This window comes from Phasianus colchicus, chromosome Z, assembly GCF_987193195.1.
Source record: "Phasianus colchicus chromosome Z, bPhaCol1.hap1.1, whole genome shotgun sequence".
Classification (NCBI taxonomy): Eukaryota; Metazoa; Chordata; class Aves; order Galliformes; family Phasianidae; genus Phasianus; species Phasianus colchicus.
In genome coordinates this window covers 62973968-62992498 of record NC_143476.1, presented here as the reverse complement: position 1 = coordinate 62992498, position 18531 = coordinate 62973968, and the positions used below count along the sequence as shown (strand labels likewise).

Here is an 18531-nt window from a genome sequence, read left to right as displayed (position 1 = left end):
ATAACATATGGAAAAGGCACTGCTTCTGTTCAAAAAGGCTTACACAAATTATTACATTTTCATAAAGGGAATGCTATTTCACTGAGTGAAAAGTCATCGTTCCCCAGGATACATGCTCAACAGAAACCATTTCCTGCCTCAAATCAAATCAGTTTTCAGTACTGCCAGTATACAACTTTGCAAGTAAGCCTGAGCCTGGCATAGTTTGGAAAGTATTTTTGCTGTTTTATCAATTATTAAAAAAAAAAAAAAAAAAAAAAAAAGACTGAGAAATAGCTACTTCTAGTAAGGCTGTTCTGTTTCCGTTACTATCAGAAAATGGTATAAGAGAGAAGGGATGGGCTGCAAAAAATGATTAGGGATGCAAGGACTCCTTCTTCTCTCATGTGGCTAAGACTGAAACAAGTGAAGATTGTTTGCCATGAAGGATGAACACAAGAAAAACCTGTAGATGTGTAACATGTGAAACAACATTAACTCTTTTTTCTTCCTTTTACCCAAAGACATTTAGTTAAATCAAGAGACAGGTGTTTAAAACAGAAGTAAGTAGATATCAGATGAGTGAAACCTCTTGTCTGAGCATAATATTTAGACAAGAAAAGAGGTCAAAAATAAAGCAGTTTAAATTCTGTTATTAAAAATACGCATCATAAACATGAGAAATAAATATCCATCAGTTTGTCTGGGTAGCTGAGGGAAGAACAGATATTCTTACAAATCACGGCTAAGCTAGTCACTGGCTGTGTGCTAAGAAGAAATCTTACTGAAATATTCTCCATACTGGTGTTTTATACTTTCACCTAAAAGTTCCACCATTCCTCATTGTCAGACACAGGATACTGATCTTGACAGATCACTGATCCTATCTGGTAATGGCATTTACTATGTTCCTTTATGAATTTCTGACTTCACCAGAAAAAATATCTTGCCCTGTGTAGTTATAGTAGCTTTTTAGGATTTCAAAAGATAATCAAAGCCTGAGTCATGGCACTTGTGATATAATGCCCTGAACCACAGCTATGTTCCAAAGAAAGATAGCTTTATACACATTGGACTGATTTAATCAAAAAGACTAGAAATAGATAGTTTCTACTTTAAGCCTCATAAAGAAACACTGCTTGTATTTGTTTATTTATTTATTTTTCCTTCCTTTTGGATTTTAACAGAGATTCCAGCAATATTTATCTTTTTTTTTTTTTTTTTTTTTTTCCCCTGCTAGTTACCAGCTGAAGAATGTACTGTCCATAGAACTGCTTCAGTTTAGCTTTAGGAGAGGGTGGTTTCCTGTGCAGGGCTGGTTTTCAACCAGTTTGTCATCCTGTGAATGATTTCTATATAGTCCCTAGGAAGCAGCATACTACTATCCTCCTCCTCCTTAAAAAATAATAATAATAATAATAAATTCTTAACAGTACTGGACAAATGACTGCTAACATTTGGTCTATGAAACCATATAAAAAAGTTCCAGTTCCATAAAAAGAGCTTACACTCCCATGGTATTAAACCCTGTAAATCTTTTGCATGTAAATTTTTCATTCCCAGTGACAAGATACAACACCATGACAATGAGCCTGATAGAAAACTGCAGTCCATGGAGTGGCAACTTATGAATAATCTTACTGCAGGTTAAAGACACAGCCCTCAGAGGTAAAGTGGTGTGCACTGTTTTTTGGGACAGGAAAGGGGTGATTCTTCTGGATTTCCTGGAGCATCGATAAATCATCATCTCTGACTGCTATATTGCAACACTGACGAAACTGATGGCTTGAACTTCCAGAGTCAGGCTAAAGAAGAAGATAACTTTTATTTTGCAACAAGATAACTCCAGGTCCCACACCAGTTTGAAGAGCTTTGAACACACTGCCAGGTGTGGCTGGACTGTCTTACCACACCTGCTGTATGTTCTGGATTTGACACCTTCTGACTTTCACCTGTTTGGGCTGATGAAAGATGGACTGGGAGGGCAACATTTTCCTAGCAACAACACTGTCACAGCAGCTGTGAAACAGTGGGTCACCTCCACTGGTAAAAAAACATAGCTAGTAGCAGAGACTATGTTGAAAACTATTGGATTGTAGCTGAGAATTTGCCCTAATTAAATTGAGCTGTTGTAGTTTCCATGGAAATAAGTTGGAGGTATTACTTTCAGAGCAACCTGTGTATATGTATGGGCTACCTTTAATAACTCATGAGGATAATGTTTTGCAAACAGCAGAGGAAAAACAATAATCTTCTTAATTTATGGATTCAATATTAGTTATACTATCTACCATCTAATACATAGCACCATTCCAATGGCTGTTGGATAAGAAGTGGATGTAAAGCACAAAAAGTTTAGAAGATTTGTGACATTAAAACACCTGTCATACCAAAAGATGCCTTTGGTATCTTTTCTCCCCAGAGCTGTCAGCTGGTCAGGGAATTTAGGTAAGATTCTGAGTTGTTCTCAGGGTTGGGAGAGGGAAGGGATGAGGAAGCTTTTAATGTTTTTCAGTCTCTTTTGAAAGGTTTCTAAATATTTAGAGGGGGGATTTTTTTTTCCCATTACGTGAAAACGGATCGGCAGTCATATGCAACTTACACACTGCCAGGATTAGAAAACGAGCACTTGTGTGGCATGTGGAAAATGAATTAAGCAGGTCTAAAAGATGTAGACATAAAGTAAAACAGTTCACTGTAAAATAATTGTCTCCACTCCCTCTTTGTCTCTGATTCTGTCTCTGCCTCATTCAGACTCTCATTATGAAACACTAGCCAAAAAATTAGGAAAGAATTCTACTTTAAAAAGTACAACATATTGCATGTTGTTAATTTTTGAAATTTAACCAGCTTTTACTGTGCTGATTCTGTTAGTACAGTCAGACATGGAGTTACTTAAAAGTGTCACATTTTTCAAAAAAATCTAATTTGTTGTGTTTGCAATAGCAGCATTAACAACAGATGGACAAACTTCACTAGGTGTTTTAAAGATATACTCTTTGGTGCTGATATTATAGAGATTTGAACATATAGGAATGCACTCACGTTAAAATGTTATGTTCTGTTACTGAACCAATCACTACTGTGATGTTTTAAAAACACCAGGGCATAAAACTTCAAATACCCTGCAGTGCTATTTTATTGTAATCTGATTAGCACCTGTTTGCCTGCATTAATCCTACTTCAAACAGAAACATGTGCTTACTCCACTACCACTATCATTAGACCATACATTACAGGCTCTCTAATGCAGATTCATAGGATTTAAGACTGGTTTTTTCATTAAAGAAAAGCTTTTTTCTAGATCTGTTCTGCAAATCATTCCAAGGCAGCAGTTGCATTGTGATTTTACTAAACTATGTACAAAGGGAGTGATTAGATGAAAGCTTTTTCACTCATGTCCAACCCACAGCCTGTGGGCTGCATGTGGCTCAGCCCAGACTGTCTTACAGCAGCCCACAGCCCCACACTTTCATGGTGGTGGTTCTTCCCTACCGAACAGTCCAGACTGGCCCCAGGCACACACTCATTGCTCAGAAACATACAAATATTGTGTGATCAGGACTGTCTGTGATGAAACCAGGACATGGGAAATGGACAGTGCAGTGCTAACTCAAGTTATGGCAAATAAATATATGCTTTTAAATACACTGGCTAAATGCAGTCCTGTGAACAGAAAAAAAGTATGCATACGTGATTTCTGGACTGACAAAGGAATTTGAGAATAGATTTTAAGCTTGCTGAAAATATATATATATTTTTTGTTATGTTCACGATTCCATTTTCAGTCAAGATAAACACGTTACCTGAAAATTTTCAAAAGGAATGTGTATAGCAGTAATCAGATACTCAGTTCAAAAATTTCATCATGTTTCTTTATTAGAAGTTTTTGAGTTCAATCTTGCCAGAGAAAGACTTCCCTTGCTTCACAATCACTTGTTATTCATGTTGTCATTTTCTGGAAGTATATACATATGTGTTTTCAAGGATGAAGCAAAGGAAGAGGAAAATTTCATCAAAAATTCCTGATGAGAATCTTGAGAATTCACTAAGAATTACAACCACTTCCACTGAGCAAGACTGATTAACTGGTTTCACAAAAGCATGGTCAAATATCCCACTATGTTTTTGTTTCTCTCTTATTTTTCTTGATGTTTTCACAAAAATAAATTTTGTTACTTATATACACACACTTTATATATACATATAAATATATATTATACATGGCCAAAGACAATTCAGTGCAGCCCAGGTAAGCCAAATATTGGGCCACTCATGTTTTAAATAGAACAGACTGTATTTGAAATAGTACCTACCTGTACCAAGTGTTTTCACCCAAGAAACAAGAGCTGACTGGAGAGATGTACATAAACCATAGTGCTGTAAGAATGCCTTTTATAACTTAATGATGAATTATCAACTATGTTCAAAAACTTTGCGCTGTCTGTGCTCAACAGAATAGAATTTTTTAAAGTATGGAGGCATAAATTTTCAATTTTTCATTAGTTTTCATTAGTTTTTCTGCTCACAAATTGTTGCTAGTGGATATATTCTGGATGAAATGTATGAAATGCCTAGAATCATGTCTCAAAAAATTGTACATAAGGCAAAGAACTTGGACAAATTTACTACCAGCTTATGCATTTTGTAGTGTATGAATACATGGATTAATAGGAAATAGGAAAAAAACTCTTCGACGGACATAAAATTATAAACCAATTACCAATTTAACTGAATTAACATGAATAACCAATAACAGAGAAAAGAATGGCTTATTAATGTTACTAAATGATATATTTCTTTTAATCTTTCCAACTGTCTTGCTGTATGACTCTTAAAAACTTACTTAATTTGAATATTTTTGCACAGAGAGAATTTAGGTATTTATGCCTACCTATCCAGAGAGGTCATCTGAAATTGCCAATATGAATTCACCAAGTGCATATTGTGCCTGATCAATCTGGTGGCCTTTTTTGATGGAGTAATGATATCAATAGATGAAGAGCAACTGATATCATCAGTCTGGACTTCTGGAAGGCCTTTAATATAGTCCCACATGACATCCTTTTTTCTAAGCTGGGGAGATATGGATTTGAAGGGTGGACAATTCACCAATTTCCTTCCTAAATTGTAAACAGCTCTATCCAGGTGGAAGCCCATGACAGTTGGTGTTCCCCATGGTTCCATCTTGGGACTGATGCCCTTTAGCATGTTTATCAGTGACATAATATGAAGGGATTGAGTGCACCCTCGGCAACTTAACGGATGATGGTAAGCTGAATGGTTCAATTGATAAAATAGAAAGAAGAGATGTGATCAAATAAATCTGGAGTTTGAAAGGTGGGCTCGTGTGAGCCTAATGAGAGAATGAGGGAAAGATTGTTGATGTAGTCCACCTAGAATCAGCAAAGCCTTTGACACTGTCTCCCACAGTATTCTCCTGGAGAAGCTGGCAGGCTCTGGCTTGGACGGGTACACTCTTTTATGGGTAAAGAACAGGCTGGAGGGCCAGGCTCAGAAAGTGGTGGTGTATGGAATTAAATACAACTGGTGACTGGTCATGAGTTGTGATCCCCAGGGGTCAGTACTGGAGCCACTCCTGTTCAATATTTTTAGAGATAACCTGGAAAAGGGGGTTGAGTATACTAGCAAGTCTGCAAATGACACTGTGTTGGCAGGAAATGTTGATTTGCCTGAGGGTAGGGAGGCCCTACAGAAAGATCTGGACAGGCTAGATTGCTGGGCTGAGGTCAGTGAGATGAAGTTCAACAGACCAACTGCCGGGTTCTGTAATTTGGCCACAATAACCCCAGGCAACGCTACAAGCTTGGGGCGGAGTAGTTGGAAAACTGTGTGGAAGAAAGGACCTGAGGCTGTTGGTTGACACTCGGCAGTACATGAGCCAGCAGCGTGCTCAGTGGACAAGAGGGCCAGTGGCATCCTGGCTTGTACCAGAAACAGTGTTGCCAGCATGAGCTGGGAAGTGATTGTCCCTCTGCACTTAGTGCTAGTAAGGCTGCACATTGAGTAGTTTGTTGTTTTGCGTGCCTCACTACAAGGAAGACATCAAGGCTCTGAAGTGTGTCTAGAGAGGGCAATGAAGCTGGTGAGGGGTCTGGACCACAAGTCTTATAGGGAGTGGCTGAGAGAACTGGGATTGTTTAGTCTGGAAAAGAGGAGGCTCAGGGGAACTCTCTACAAGTACTTGAAAGTAGGTTGAGGCAAAGTGGGGGTCAGCCTCTTCTCCTGTGTAGCTAGTGATAGGATTAAATAGAATGATGTCAAAGTTGCACCAGCCTGTATTCAGGTTGGATGTTAGGAAAAAAATTGTTCTCCAAAAGAGTGGTTATGTGCTGGAACAGTGTGCCTGAGGAGGTACTGGAATCACTTTCCCTGGAGGTTTTCATGAAACATTTAGATGTCGTTCTAAGGCACATGGTTTAGAGAAGAAATATTTGTGGGAGCTGGATGGTTGGACTGAATGATCTTGGAGGTCTTTTCCAACCTTTGTGATTCTATGATCTTTAAGATTCCTTCCAACATAAACTATTCTATGATTCTATGGTAAAATGAAGTCTACAAAAATCAGTAATTTTATGAATTCACTTTGAATGCGACAGTGCAATAAGTTGTTAATTATTACAACATAGTCCTAATCTGAGTGGGTTATGACAGGTTATTTCTATCAGCATTTTTAAATGTATGCTGCTAATCTTAGTATGATTTTACATATTTCTAGCAGGTTTGCTCTTGTCAAATATTTCCAAAGATCCCCTTCTCCTTGTCTTCAATTTCCTTGCTAGAAAACCTTTAAGAGAATTTGATGTTCTCTTTAAAGTTCATTAATTCATCACTTGTAGTGTCCCAAATATTTTGCTAGTTGCTAACATCATAGGGCAATCATTTCCCAGGAACTGAGTTCAGTCTGTTCTCCATATATGGCTTTTGCCATTCCATGTCCTCACAGTTCTCAAGAAGTTAACCTTGAAAATCGATCAAAGTTTCTACCTATTTTCAGTAAAAGTTACAGTTTAACATTGTTAATTTTCATGTCATTTACTTTCCTTCACAATGTAAATCATAATTTCAAAAGCTGTTTTATTTTTCAGAACATGTTTTCTGCAGCCTCTTAAACCAGCAGGATCCTCTTTCCTTTTCATGCCATGATCTGTAAAATAGATACTTCTGTATCTACAGAGATACAGACTAAAGTCACCTGTTCACTCTGCAGAACCTCAGATATTCTAAAATTAATTTCCCTTGTACAAACCAAAGGAAATATTTTCAGCCCATCTAGCTTGGCAGTGCCATACTCTGTTCTATCATTTTCAGTGTAACTATATTTTTGACAAACTCTTTACAAGTGAAGATCATGTTTTCATCTGCAATAAACCAGAACGCAATAATCTTGACATTAAAGATATTCTGAGGTTACCTGCAATGCACTACCATCGGACCAGCATCAGGTGGGTTACAGGTCTTGACACGTCTCAGGAAAGCTAAGAATGGTGTTGGGTGTTCTGGAACACCATGGTCAGGCCAGGCAGTGAACTGGAATTGCCTCACTTCCCTTTTCTCACTTGAACCATTCTAAGAAATGAATAAAAAAGAAAAACAAAAAAACAAAAAAAACAAACAAAAAAAACAACTTTATGACAAAATTGTCATTTTATGTGATATCAGCGCCATTAAGTGAAACACCTGGAGAAAAATACATACCAGAGAAGGCAATTTGAATCATATTTGGTACTGGAGAGAAACTGAACTCAGGCTATGTGGAGGAAAAAAAATTTCTTATATTCAGAATTGCATCACTAAAACAATGTAAGAGCTTTAATCATAATGTGCAGCAATTAATCACAAGATCTCGTACTTCAGTTAATATTTCACTCAGTGAAGTTATGAATAAAGAGACTTCTGTATTAATCTACAAAACACCGTGTTGGAATACGAGTATATGCTGACAGTAGGAGTGTTTCATTGTTCAGTGTTGCTAAGGGTGAAAGAGAGAAGGAAGGGATGAGAATAACGAGAAGGAGAAAAAGAGGAGGGAAAGCAGGAAGAAAAAGGAAGGAGGAAGGAAGGGAGTAAGTGGAGGGAAGATAGAGATAAATAAGGAAAAAGAAGGAAAAGAAGAAGAGAAGGGAAGGAAAGGGAAGGGAAGGGAAGGGAAGGGAAGGGAAGGGAAGGGAAAACGGAGAGGGAGAAGGAATAAAATAAATTGTATACCTTGTAAAGTGCAAATGTACGAACACAGTATGTTGCCAATTCAACCGTGTCTAAAAGGGTCACTTGGATGAGCCCATAAGTTTCTGTGCCTCTGCTTGGCCAGTACTGATCACACTTCACCTGTATTGAAAAACATACAGTTCTTTAATACTGTAAAACTGCTGTTTGTTGCATGCCAGAGTGTTTAGCACTGTAGGGTTTCAAAATGTAAGGAGTTAGAATGTTTAAAAACAGCTATGGATTCAATACAAGAAGCTTATTTCATTTTCCACAAGATCTGCTTTTCTGACAGTGGGGCTTCTAATATCTTCTTCTGCAATGGATATTTATGTATTCAGAGTTGTGGTGTGGATGGTCAAAAGTACAAATATATGTTGATACACTAAAGAGAAATTTATAATAATTTGTGATAAATAAATTTATAATAGATTTATAAATATATAAATTTATAATAGATAATTATAATTTATATATTAAAGTTATATATATATAATTGTACATAAATTTATAATAGACAATTTATAATAGATAAAAAATGACCTGATTAACTCCTCTTAAACAGAGTAGAATTGAATAACATATTAATCTAGTGAGTGTAGATACACTAGTTTTTGAATACTTGTCATATTTAATCTATTTTACGTCAGTCTCTAAACATAAAAAGTGTTCCTCTGATGCTAGTATGTTGGTTGCTCCAAACATAATGTCTCTATTTGTTTCCATGGAAAATAAAACAGATTCAAAGAGCACAATAACACTCTTTGATAGACCAAAATCTCATCTGTAAAACACTATTCTTCAACACATTGTTATTAGCTATGCGTTTTTGCCAGTGATGAACAAGAGCCTGCATACTGTGATTGTGAAAATATGCACAAGACGGCACACTGCTGCTGTTGCCACTGCTGAAATGCAGCACTCACTACCTCGCTGCACTTACACCCACTGTTTGGTTAACATTCAGCAAGTGTTCATATATGTCACTGGATGCAGTTTATTCTTTCTCTTGGTGGAATTCAGTGACACACTTTTGCTTCATATGCACAACCATGTTAGACACCATTTTGCCAGAATGCTCCTTTGTTGCCATCTGTCACATGGCAACACAATAATGTAAGATGGGAAGGCTCAACCTTTATTTCCATACCACCACTATCTGACTCTGACACTGTAGGCCAACATAACAAAATAGGAGGTATTATTTTTGAAGCAGCCCTTGTATGAAACACATTTAGCATGTTCAGAAATATCTCAATATAATATTGAATTTATCTGAGAAATAATTTTAGCACACAGATAAATAAATAAAGTACCAGCAACTGTTAAGTGCATTGTGAAAATACAATTTCCTTCTCAATTCAGTGTTATGATGCATAAAACAAAATTATGCTTGCAGGAACTTAAAAGATACGGTTTAAACAGATGATACGGTTTCATTCAACACATTTTAAAAGACATAGGACATTTCATTCAGAGAAATCTCCATTTTAAAACACTATAGATTGTATTAACAAGCTGAAATAATTCTAAGATAATGCAAAAAAGAACATATGCTTACAATCTTTTTTGAGACTGAATATGATGTTTAGTATTTATGATGAAAGCTACTAAGAAAAAATGAATGCAAGATGTCTAATATATTTGAAGAAGGTGATACAAAATAGTATGGGGACTATACAAAAATATTTGTGTTTCATTGACAGATACATTACACTAAAAGTGTCATTCTGTCTGTAACAAATTCCTATTAATTAGCAGAGAAAAATGTATTTTCAGTTCAGTAATAATGCATTCTAGTTGTTCAATAAATGTTTTAATTAACCACTCTAAGCCAAATTCATATAAAATTTAATGTTAATAGACTAATCTGTAAGAAACAATGGAAGTAGAATATTGCACAGTATTTCTGATAAAAATATGAATTATCTTGCTAATCCCTGAAAAAAAAAAAACCCAACACCTGATGTTTCCTCAAAATTGAAAATGAGAAAAAAACATATTTTAAGCTTGTGTGTTCTCTAGCTTTCTCACTCTGCCCATTAGTTATTAAAAAAGACTAAGCACAATTTCAACTTCCCATCCCTAACTAGTTTTTCTTTCAAATTATTTTAGTTTGCGGATTAGAGAGCACAGATTAACGATGGTTAACAAATCACATTCTGGCAAGGATCTACAAAAAATAAAAATAAATACAATAATAAAAAATAAAAATAAATATAAAATAATAAAATAATAAAAAAAATAAAAATAAATACAAAAATTAAAAAAAAAAATACAACAGGCAGTGAAGCAGATGATGAACATTAGTTAATTGTATCCGTAAAAAAAAGTTGTTTTTTTTTTTTTTTACAGGATTTGATAGTTTAATTTATTGCTAAAGTTTGTTGATACTAATTTTGTCTTGAAAATGAGGTTAATAGTGTGTACACTATACAGGAATGTGCATATACAGGAATTAGGTATGTCCTTCCTTGTACCATCGACTGAAAGATCAATTTTTAAGTATATCATGAATATCAGTGATAAATTTTGCAGGACTCCTATCAGTAAAAAAAGCAACTGCAGCATACTCATTTCACTTTACCATTAATATAGATACTGTGTAACTTAGTTGTATTTTAGCTAGAAAAGTTGTGCTTTATTTTATCTCCTATAAGAAGACATCATATATATGTTTTTTAGCAGCCAACGCTCTTACTAGAACTAACTAGAAGAAACTTTGAAAGTGGTGTATTATAACACTTGCTAATGTGTTTCCATTTGAGACAGTATTGGGGAGATACTAAGAACAGACACTAGGAGTGTGATAATCTAACGTTAAACATTTACCCAGAAATTTGTAGAAAACTTATCCTTTTTAGTTAAAGTGGGAGAAAACTCATATGCCTGATCTTTTATAATCAGTCCATGCTTTTCATAATTTATTAGCTTTTCAAACATACACTCCATCAATTTTCCAATTTTTCTGGGATACTTTCTGTAATATCTAGCTGATACAGAACACTGTTCCTGGAAGATGGCTTATAAAATAAACACAATCTGTAGATCATTGTATGCATTATTTGAAAGTGGGAACTATGAAAATAAGTATCATTTTTTTAGAAAGAAAAACTGATTTTGGATTGATACAAATTTCATTTTCTGGAATAGCATATGAGATATTTGTTGATGGAATTATATTCTTATCCTTATTATATCTTATTGACTCTTGATTTTTCCCGGGACAAGAGGTCTTCAAGGATGTGTTCAAGGACTGAGGTATTCCTCTGCAGACTATGTACACCTGTACAGTGAGAGATTTTTTGCCATCTTGACTCTACAAGAAAATAGCTTTCCCCAGCAATTTTCTAATGCTCTCTTGCCTGTCACTGTAGTTGGCAAGAGTCACATAAGCATGAAAGAACTCACTGGAAATTTTGAAGAAAAATTAAATTACAAATAATGACAAGAATACCACTTACTACTACCTTTCCTATCTGATACTACCTAATTGCCATATATGAGTTCTCATGACTTCAGCTCTCAAAAGACATGTAAATATATTATAAAATCTTGTAAATACCATTATAGTAAACACAATTAGAAGACACAACTAACGATAACAACATTCTTGCAGCTTGCTTCTCAAACATACATATCTTTTCTTTCTTGACAACTCTTACATGCAGATCACCTTTACTTTCTGTGGAGGTTTGAGCATTCCCTGAAAGCAAAGGTGTAAGCAAAGTTAAATGCTTTCTTTTCTGTTAAGAATGAGAATGTAGAGACCATTTCAAACTTGAGGGGCTTAATTAGCTATGAGAGTCTTAAGAATGTTTGTGGATATTCATACTTTGACAAATTACAGACAACAGATGGTTGCATAAATAGAGCCAAAAAAAGGTTATTTCCATCTGGACATCTAAATACAAATAATCCTGACAGCCAAGGGTATAGAAATAGTATTCCAGTACAAAGTTCCATTAGTTCGACTGAAAAGTCCCTTCAGTTGAATCTTAACACATGAACTAACTGTTACAGACCATCTGAGATTATAAGGTCAAAATGCAGTTCATGGAAGAGAGAGTAAACTAATAATAGGCAGATTCATACAGTGTATTCCTTGTTGTATGAATAGCATATGAATTATGTTAAATCTGAAATAATAAATAGCAGTAACATGTGACAAACTTCTTCGTTTGGTTTTCATAATAATAATAGTCCTCTGCAGACAAAAATGTCAGAGGTCATTTTCAAAGTCTTTCTTCAAAAAGGAAATACCTCTATTTGCTGAAAGAAAATATCTCTTTAAAGGTTCTTTCCAACCCAAACCATTCTATGGTTCTATAACGCAAAGCATAATAGTATTAGTCCAATAGAAAAATAGTGCTGATAGCTGCTGATGAAAACTGGCTTAAATGCTAAAAGACTAGCTGGATGCCTCAGACACCTTCAGCTAACGCTCTGTCTGTAAGCAGTTGCTATTTAAAGTAATTGTGCTTTTCGCAACAATGCCATGACACATAAATATCAGGATGATCTGAGTCTAAATATCACAGACAATAACACTAGTGTGACAGACTGCAATGCAAGGATTCTACAAGAAAAAATGGAACAAAACACCCACATTTTGAAGGCCATTTTAGAATAAGATTTGGCAATGTGTCATCCATTCACTTTCATGGAACACTAAATGGCAGATTAAAATTTTAAAGTCCTGTGAGAAATATGTTTGAAGAAAAAACTGTCTATGGTTTCAGATTTTGGTTTGAAGAAGTACCAGATTTAATAGAGTTCTAATTTTTGAAGGAATTGAACACCTTTTCCCTGGAAGGCAGAACTTCCAAGCCTCACCAAGTGTGTTCCCAGAACAATTAACTGTTTCTAAATATTTTTGTTCTAAAAATCAATTTTTTTCCACTGCAGAACAGAGAACAATTGTATGTAGTGATCTCTAATATGGATTTATAGTGGAACCTGGTACCTGTAAGAGAGTATGTACAAGGATGTTACCCTACAAGCTGATTCATTATTAGCATTCACCTGACTTGAGTATTTGGGGTTTATAAACTGGACAGTTTTGCAGTGCAACACAGTTCTGTTAAAGGTCTTAACTACGTTAGCCTTGAAAAAAAGACCAAACAAGATTTAGAAAAAGCATAAATAAACTATATCTGTTTGTAAGAAATCAAGAAAGGAAAACAGCAAGGCTGAGTGAGAACATGGTCATCAAAATGATGGGGAAATAATCAGAGGGCTGGAGCAATCCTCCTAAGAAGAAATGTTGAGGGAGTTGGGCTTATTTAGCTTGAAGAAGACTGCAGGGAGACCTCACTTCAGCCTTCCTGTACTTGAAGGAAGATTACAAGCAGGAGGGAGAACAACATTATACATGGTCTGATACTGACAGGACAAGGGGGAATGTCTTTAAACTAAAAGAGGGAAGAGTTAAATTAGATTTTAGGAAAAAATTTTTTACTCAGGTGGTTGTGAAACAGGTTGCTTAGAGAAGTTGTGGATACTCCAACCCCAGAGACATTCAAGGCCAGACGGTATCCTGGGGACCCTAATCTAGAGGTGAGCTACTATATATTATACAATATTTAAGCTAATTGATTCACACCAAACTTCTGTTCTTTGTTTAAGGTCTGCAAATGAATAGTAGGTTAGCCATTAGCACTTAAAGATAATTGATAATTAAAAACATGACTCCTATTATGATCCTTATGACTGAGTGTAGTACAGGCATTAAAATAAAAAGAAACTGATTTTAAAGGGAGAGTTGGGCATATTTGAAATATGCTCTCTAACTTGTCTTTTATCTTCGTCTACACAAGCCAATAACAGTTCAGAATTATGTTCAAAATTCATCAAGCTGACATCCCCTTTTTTTTTAACTCTTCATAACAGCACGGAAAGCAGGGCCACAGTGAATTTATTTTGAAAGATGAGTCTGTTAAACAGTTTAAGTACAGCTAGATTTTCCAAAGGTAAAAGGTTTATATAAAGTTAATCCAGAGGAAATAGGGAATGGGCTGACTACTTTTATGCATCATTCTCTTCCTGTACTCAAGGATGTTCACTGTATGCAGCCTGAATATTTCTTTAACTGAAAAAAATATATATATATCATATAAAAATATGAAGGATATATTAAACGACTCATGGGTTCCACTGAAGATTTTCTATGGTCCATACAAGAGAGCCATCTCTTTTAGCTGTTGTATTATGTAATAAACTAATGGAAAAAAAAAACAGTTTTAAACATCTGAGCAACAAAGTTCTGTTCTTCTCACAATTCTTTGTTCATTCTAAAGCTGGAGTGAATGGCTAAGAAAGGATGAAAATGAGAAACAGAAAACTGGTGAACAGATTAAAATTTTAGAGGCCTTAAAAGGTTTCAGCTTTGAATTTCATCTTTGAATGGAACTTTCATTTGTGGTGTGTTTTCTAGTGCTAGTTTAATACATGGATAAAGTTGTTAATCTCATAAATCTATTTCATGCATTCCTATGTTATTTCATGTTCTTGTGAGATTGATCAGAAAGAGCATCCCAAAAAATGTTACCAACATGAGCCTCTCAGGACACAGCTGTATTAATTAACTTCTTCAGAAAGTGGTAAAAACTTTGCAATTGATGGTACATTTAAATCAGAATGTTCTCCTTCAGAAGTACTTGTCTGATGAACTTAAAATTGGAACACATATTTCTCATTGTAAATACCAATCTTGAGTCCTTCCACATAATCTGACAAATAAAAATATCTGCTGTTATTTATTTTTGTTTCGTAAATGATACTGAACTAAATCACTAACATTTTTGAGCCTGAAATTCCTTTAAAAAGTCCCTGCAGTGGTACAGTCCTATATGACACAGAGCTAAAACAATACCTGCATTTAAAAAAAAGTATGCAGAATTTTTATTTTTGTTAGGAAATTTTATAACTCAAAATGTTAAAGGCCATACTCTATACGTGTCCCTCAATCTGCAATAAGAAAAAAATTGTATGAGGTACTACTTTATGCCTTACCTCAAGCACAAAGCAAGTGAATGAAGCAAATAAATTCAAATTACAGACTTACAATATAGTTTTCATTAAACCATTGCTGTACATGCCTCAGGAAAACCTTATTTTCCAGAAAATTACCAGTTTATCCCAAAGCAAAGAGAAACAATTTCACTTATAGGTGCAGAATCATAACACAAAAAACTTGGAGGTGATTTGACAAAAACTTCATTGTCACTTTAGCAGGTACTACTTTATCATTTAAAGTAAGTCTCTAATGTAAGCAGTTCTTGACAGCTTGAAGAGACTGAAGAAAGCATCCTACAGAGTTTGCTCCATTCATGACATTATATTTTGAAAATTCTTTCAATACTATAAAATAGATACTCTTTCCTGCAAAGTTGATTTCTTACTTGTAGAGCCCCACAGGAATGGAAAATGGTTGATTGGCATAATCTTTTAAACAGCTTTTAATGTACCAGAAAGCTGACACATTTTCTTTCACTGTCTAGTATGTAAAACAAAACCAATTATTTCTGACTTCCCCATATATAATTTCTCCAACTCCTGATTATTAACATTCTCTTTGAGATTCTCTGTAATTTACCAATAGCTTTTCACTTAGAACATTCATTCTGTATGTGCTCAATTTCAAATGCATAAAAGCTGAAATAACCAGACACAGACTGATAAAATTGCTATGCAGTAGTATTACAGAATTTGTATTATCACTGTATTAACACTACATACAGGATTATATTCTCATGACTCTTTCGATTGATGATGCAACAGTTGGAGTTCTAGCTGAGGTCCCTTAGCATGACACTTCCTGAATTGTGCCCTGAAGAATGGTGAGTATACACTCACCAATGTATACTTTATTGGTGAGTGTAGTTATATTAGCATATATCCATAACTAGATGATCGTAGTGGCACTGTGTGAATTAAGTACATATGACTGACTGCTTTTGAATGAAAGCTGAGCACCCCCTGTCCCTGCTACTCTGAGAATGCTCCAGACAGACTGCCAAGGTTCATAGTTCTGATAGTTCTGATGAAATAGATGGTGACTTCTCCTAATTTAGCTCCTACAATGGTGCAAAAATTCTTGGATGGTGGCCAACTGTTACCAAACGTTAACAAAGAGCACTACCAACCTGCTAATCTGTTTTTTTTTTGTTTGTTTGTTTTTGGTAAATTTGATGAACTTGAGTAAGATTTTTCCTTTTTATTGACTAGCTAGTTTTGTCATTCATTTTCCTGACTCACATCTTTGCATACTGGGAGCACTGAAGAAAGGAAATAAAATTGTAATAGTACCTTACTGATAAATTAGTGATCAGTTTTCCGCTAAAACTGGGAAATGAAAAATGACAAAAACGTATGCTTTATTCATTTTTCGGAAAACAATAAATTTTGGAACAAAAGAGTGCTATCTGCAATGTACATCCTGTCCAGTATTATGCATGGTAGAACTCTTAACTTACCTCTCACCATGTAAAGACATGCATATTTTCTAATTCCAGCAGAAAGTAGAAAAACTTTTATTTATTTTTTCCAATATTTAAATATGCATTTTACAACTTTAAAAAATAACTTTTTTATCCACTTCTGCTGTCACAGAATAATACACAAATCAACTGTTTTGTCTAAAGTGAAATATACAGGTGTACGTGGGAGTATATTAATATAATTTGTGGTGGATTGTTAAGTGCATGTATTGATGACATTTCTGCTCATATTAGTGAAGATGTCTTATTGCCATTTATATATGATCCAGTACTTTGACAAATAATAGCTCCAGTATAATCTGTCAAAACATACTTGGTTGAAAAAATCTCAAATTTACTGCTGTAATCCTGCACAACAAATGCGAAATTACATTAATCAAAATCCCATGAAACTCTGCTGCAAAACCTGTATTTGTATGGAAACTTTCATGCATTTCAGACAGACAAGCAAAGCAATGTCCTTAGATTTCTTTGCTTACTACTCACTGTTGTGCATGTAATATTGCCTTTTCTTACCTATAATAAGGTAAGCTACATTATATAACAGTTTTTTTCTAATTTGCCATCAACAAATTAAGATTCAGTAAAAATGTTAGAAATTTTTGCCTTTGAAGTGGAATATATGGGTTCTTCTCCTATCTGCCTTAATGCAAATACTGTGCATCAACTTGATGTAAGTCCTCAGAGCAAGATTATAATCGTAAGTCTGTTTCAAAGCACAATTGCACTTTCCATTTTGCATATTTAGATTTTTGATTATTCTATGCTTAAATATTTATGTATTCTTTGCTTATAATACTGATGACAATACTCACTTCCTGACAGCCAAATGACTCTGGAGCAGGCAAACAATATCAGAAATGAAATATTCTCGTGTACTCAGTTAATCATTAGCAAATTTGAATGAACCTGGTAGTACCACTATGAAAACAAAAGCCTGCCTCATAGGTATTGAAGTTCAGATCATTTTACTATAAAAGATATTTGCTGAAGAGGAGATTATTCATCTGATATTCACAACATCTATCTACTGTACTTTATAAATAAGTGAAACTTGGAAAAAATTGAACCACTCTAAATCATGCAACTTAGAAAATTCATTTAATTCAGTGAATCTGGAAAAAAAAAAACAACAAAAACAACAACAACAACAACAAAAAACTACAAAAGAATAAAGGCAAAAAGGGAAAACAGAAAAGGAAAAAAAAAAAAAAAAGGAAAATCTATATTTCTGGAGGAGGGAAAGATAGAAAAGTAACACTTAGCAAGGTTTACAGGCTTCCCTAGTGTAATGCAGAACTGTTTCTCTTCATCTCTGATTTGTACCCTTTAATATTCTCCTTTTTCTTTCACTCAGATTAAATCCATGCATGCAACAATTATTCTATCAACAGTGTTTCATTTATTATCAGTATATGTAATCATTTTTTGTGTATGTAGGTTGCTCTAAAAGAAATGCCTCCTATTCATTTCCATAGAAACTACAAGACATACAAACAGCACACCACCACTGATAGAGAAAATTCTCAGCTACAAAACAGTGTTTTTCACCATAGTCACTACCATCAGCTATGCATTTTTGCCAGTGATGAACAAGAGCCTGCATGTCATGCTTGTAAAAATATGCACTTGTGGAGGTGATACATGATCACTGTCCCCACTCCTGAAAAGCACCACTCAACACCCACTGTGCTCTATCCACTCCTTGGTTTCCATAAATATTAAGTCCCAGTAAATACCAGTAAGTGCCACTTTCACTGCCTGAGAAAATTCAATGAAACACATTTGCTTCATACACACTTCTGTGTTAGACAGAATCACAGAA

At 34.8% G+C, this 18531-nt stretch overlaps 1 protein-coding gene across 6 annotated transcripts in view; it reads right to left on the bottom strand.

The window, feature by feature from the left end:
- Nucleotides 1-18531, bottom strand: part of PTPRD (protein tyrosine phosphatase receptor type D) — a 353935-nt gene that overhangs the window by 33577 nt on the left and 301827 nt on the right. For all 6 annotated transcript variants that reach the window (XM_090132663.1, XM_090132658.1, XM_090132659.1 and 3 more), the window contains 2 exons: nt 8209-8328; nt 7415-7569 (listed from right to left, as the gene is read on the bottom strand). In XM_090132663.1, coding sequence (XP_089988789.1) covers nt 7415-7569; nt 8209-8328 — 275 coding nt within the window. The remainder of the gene's footprint in view (nt 1-7414; nt 7570-8208; nt 8329-18531) is intronic.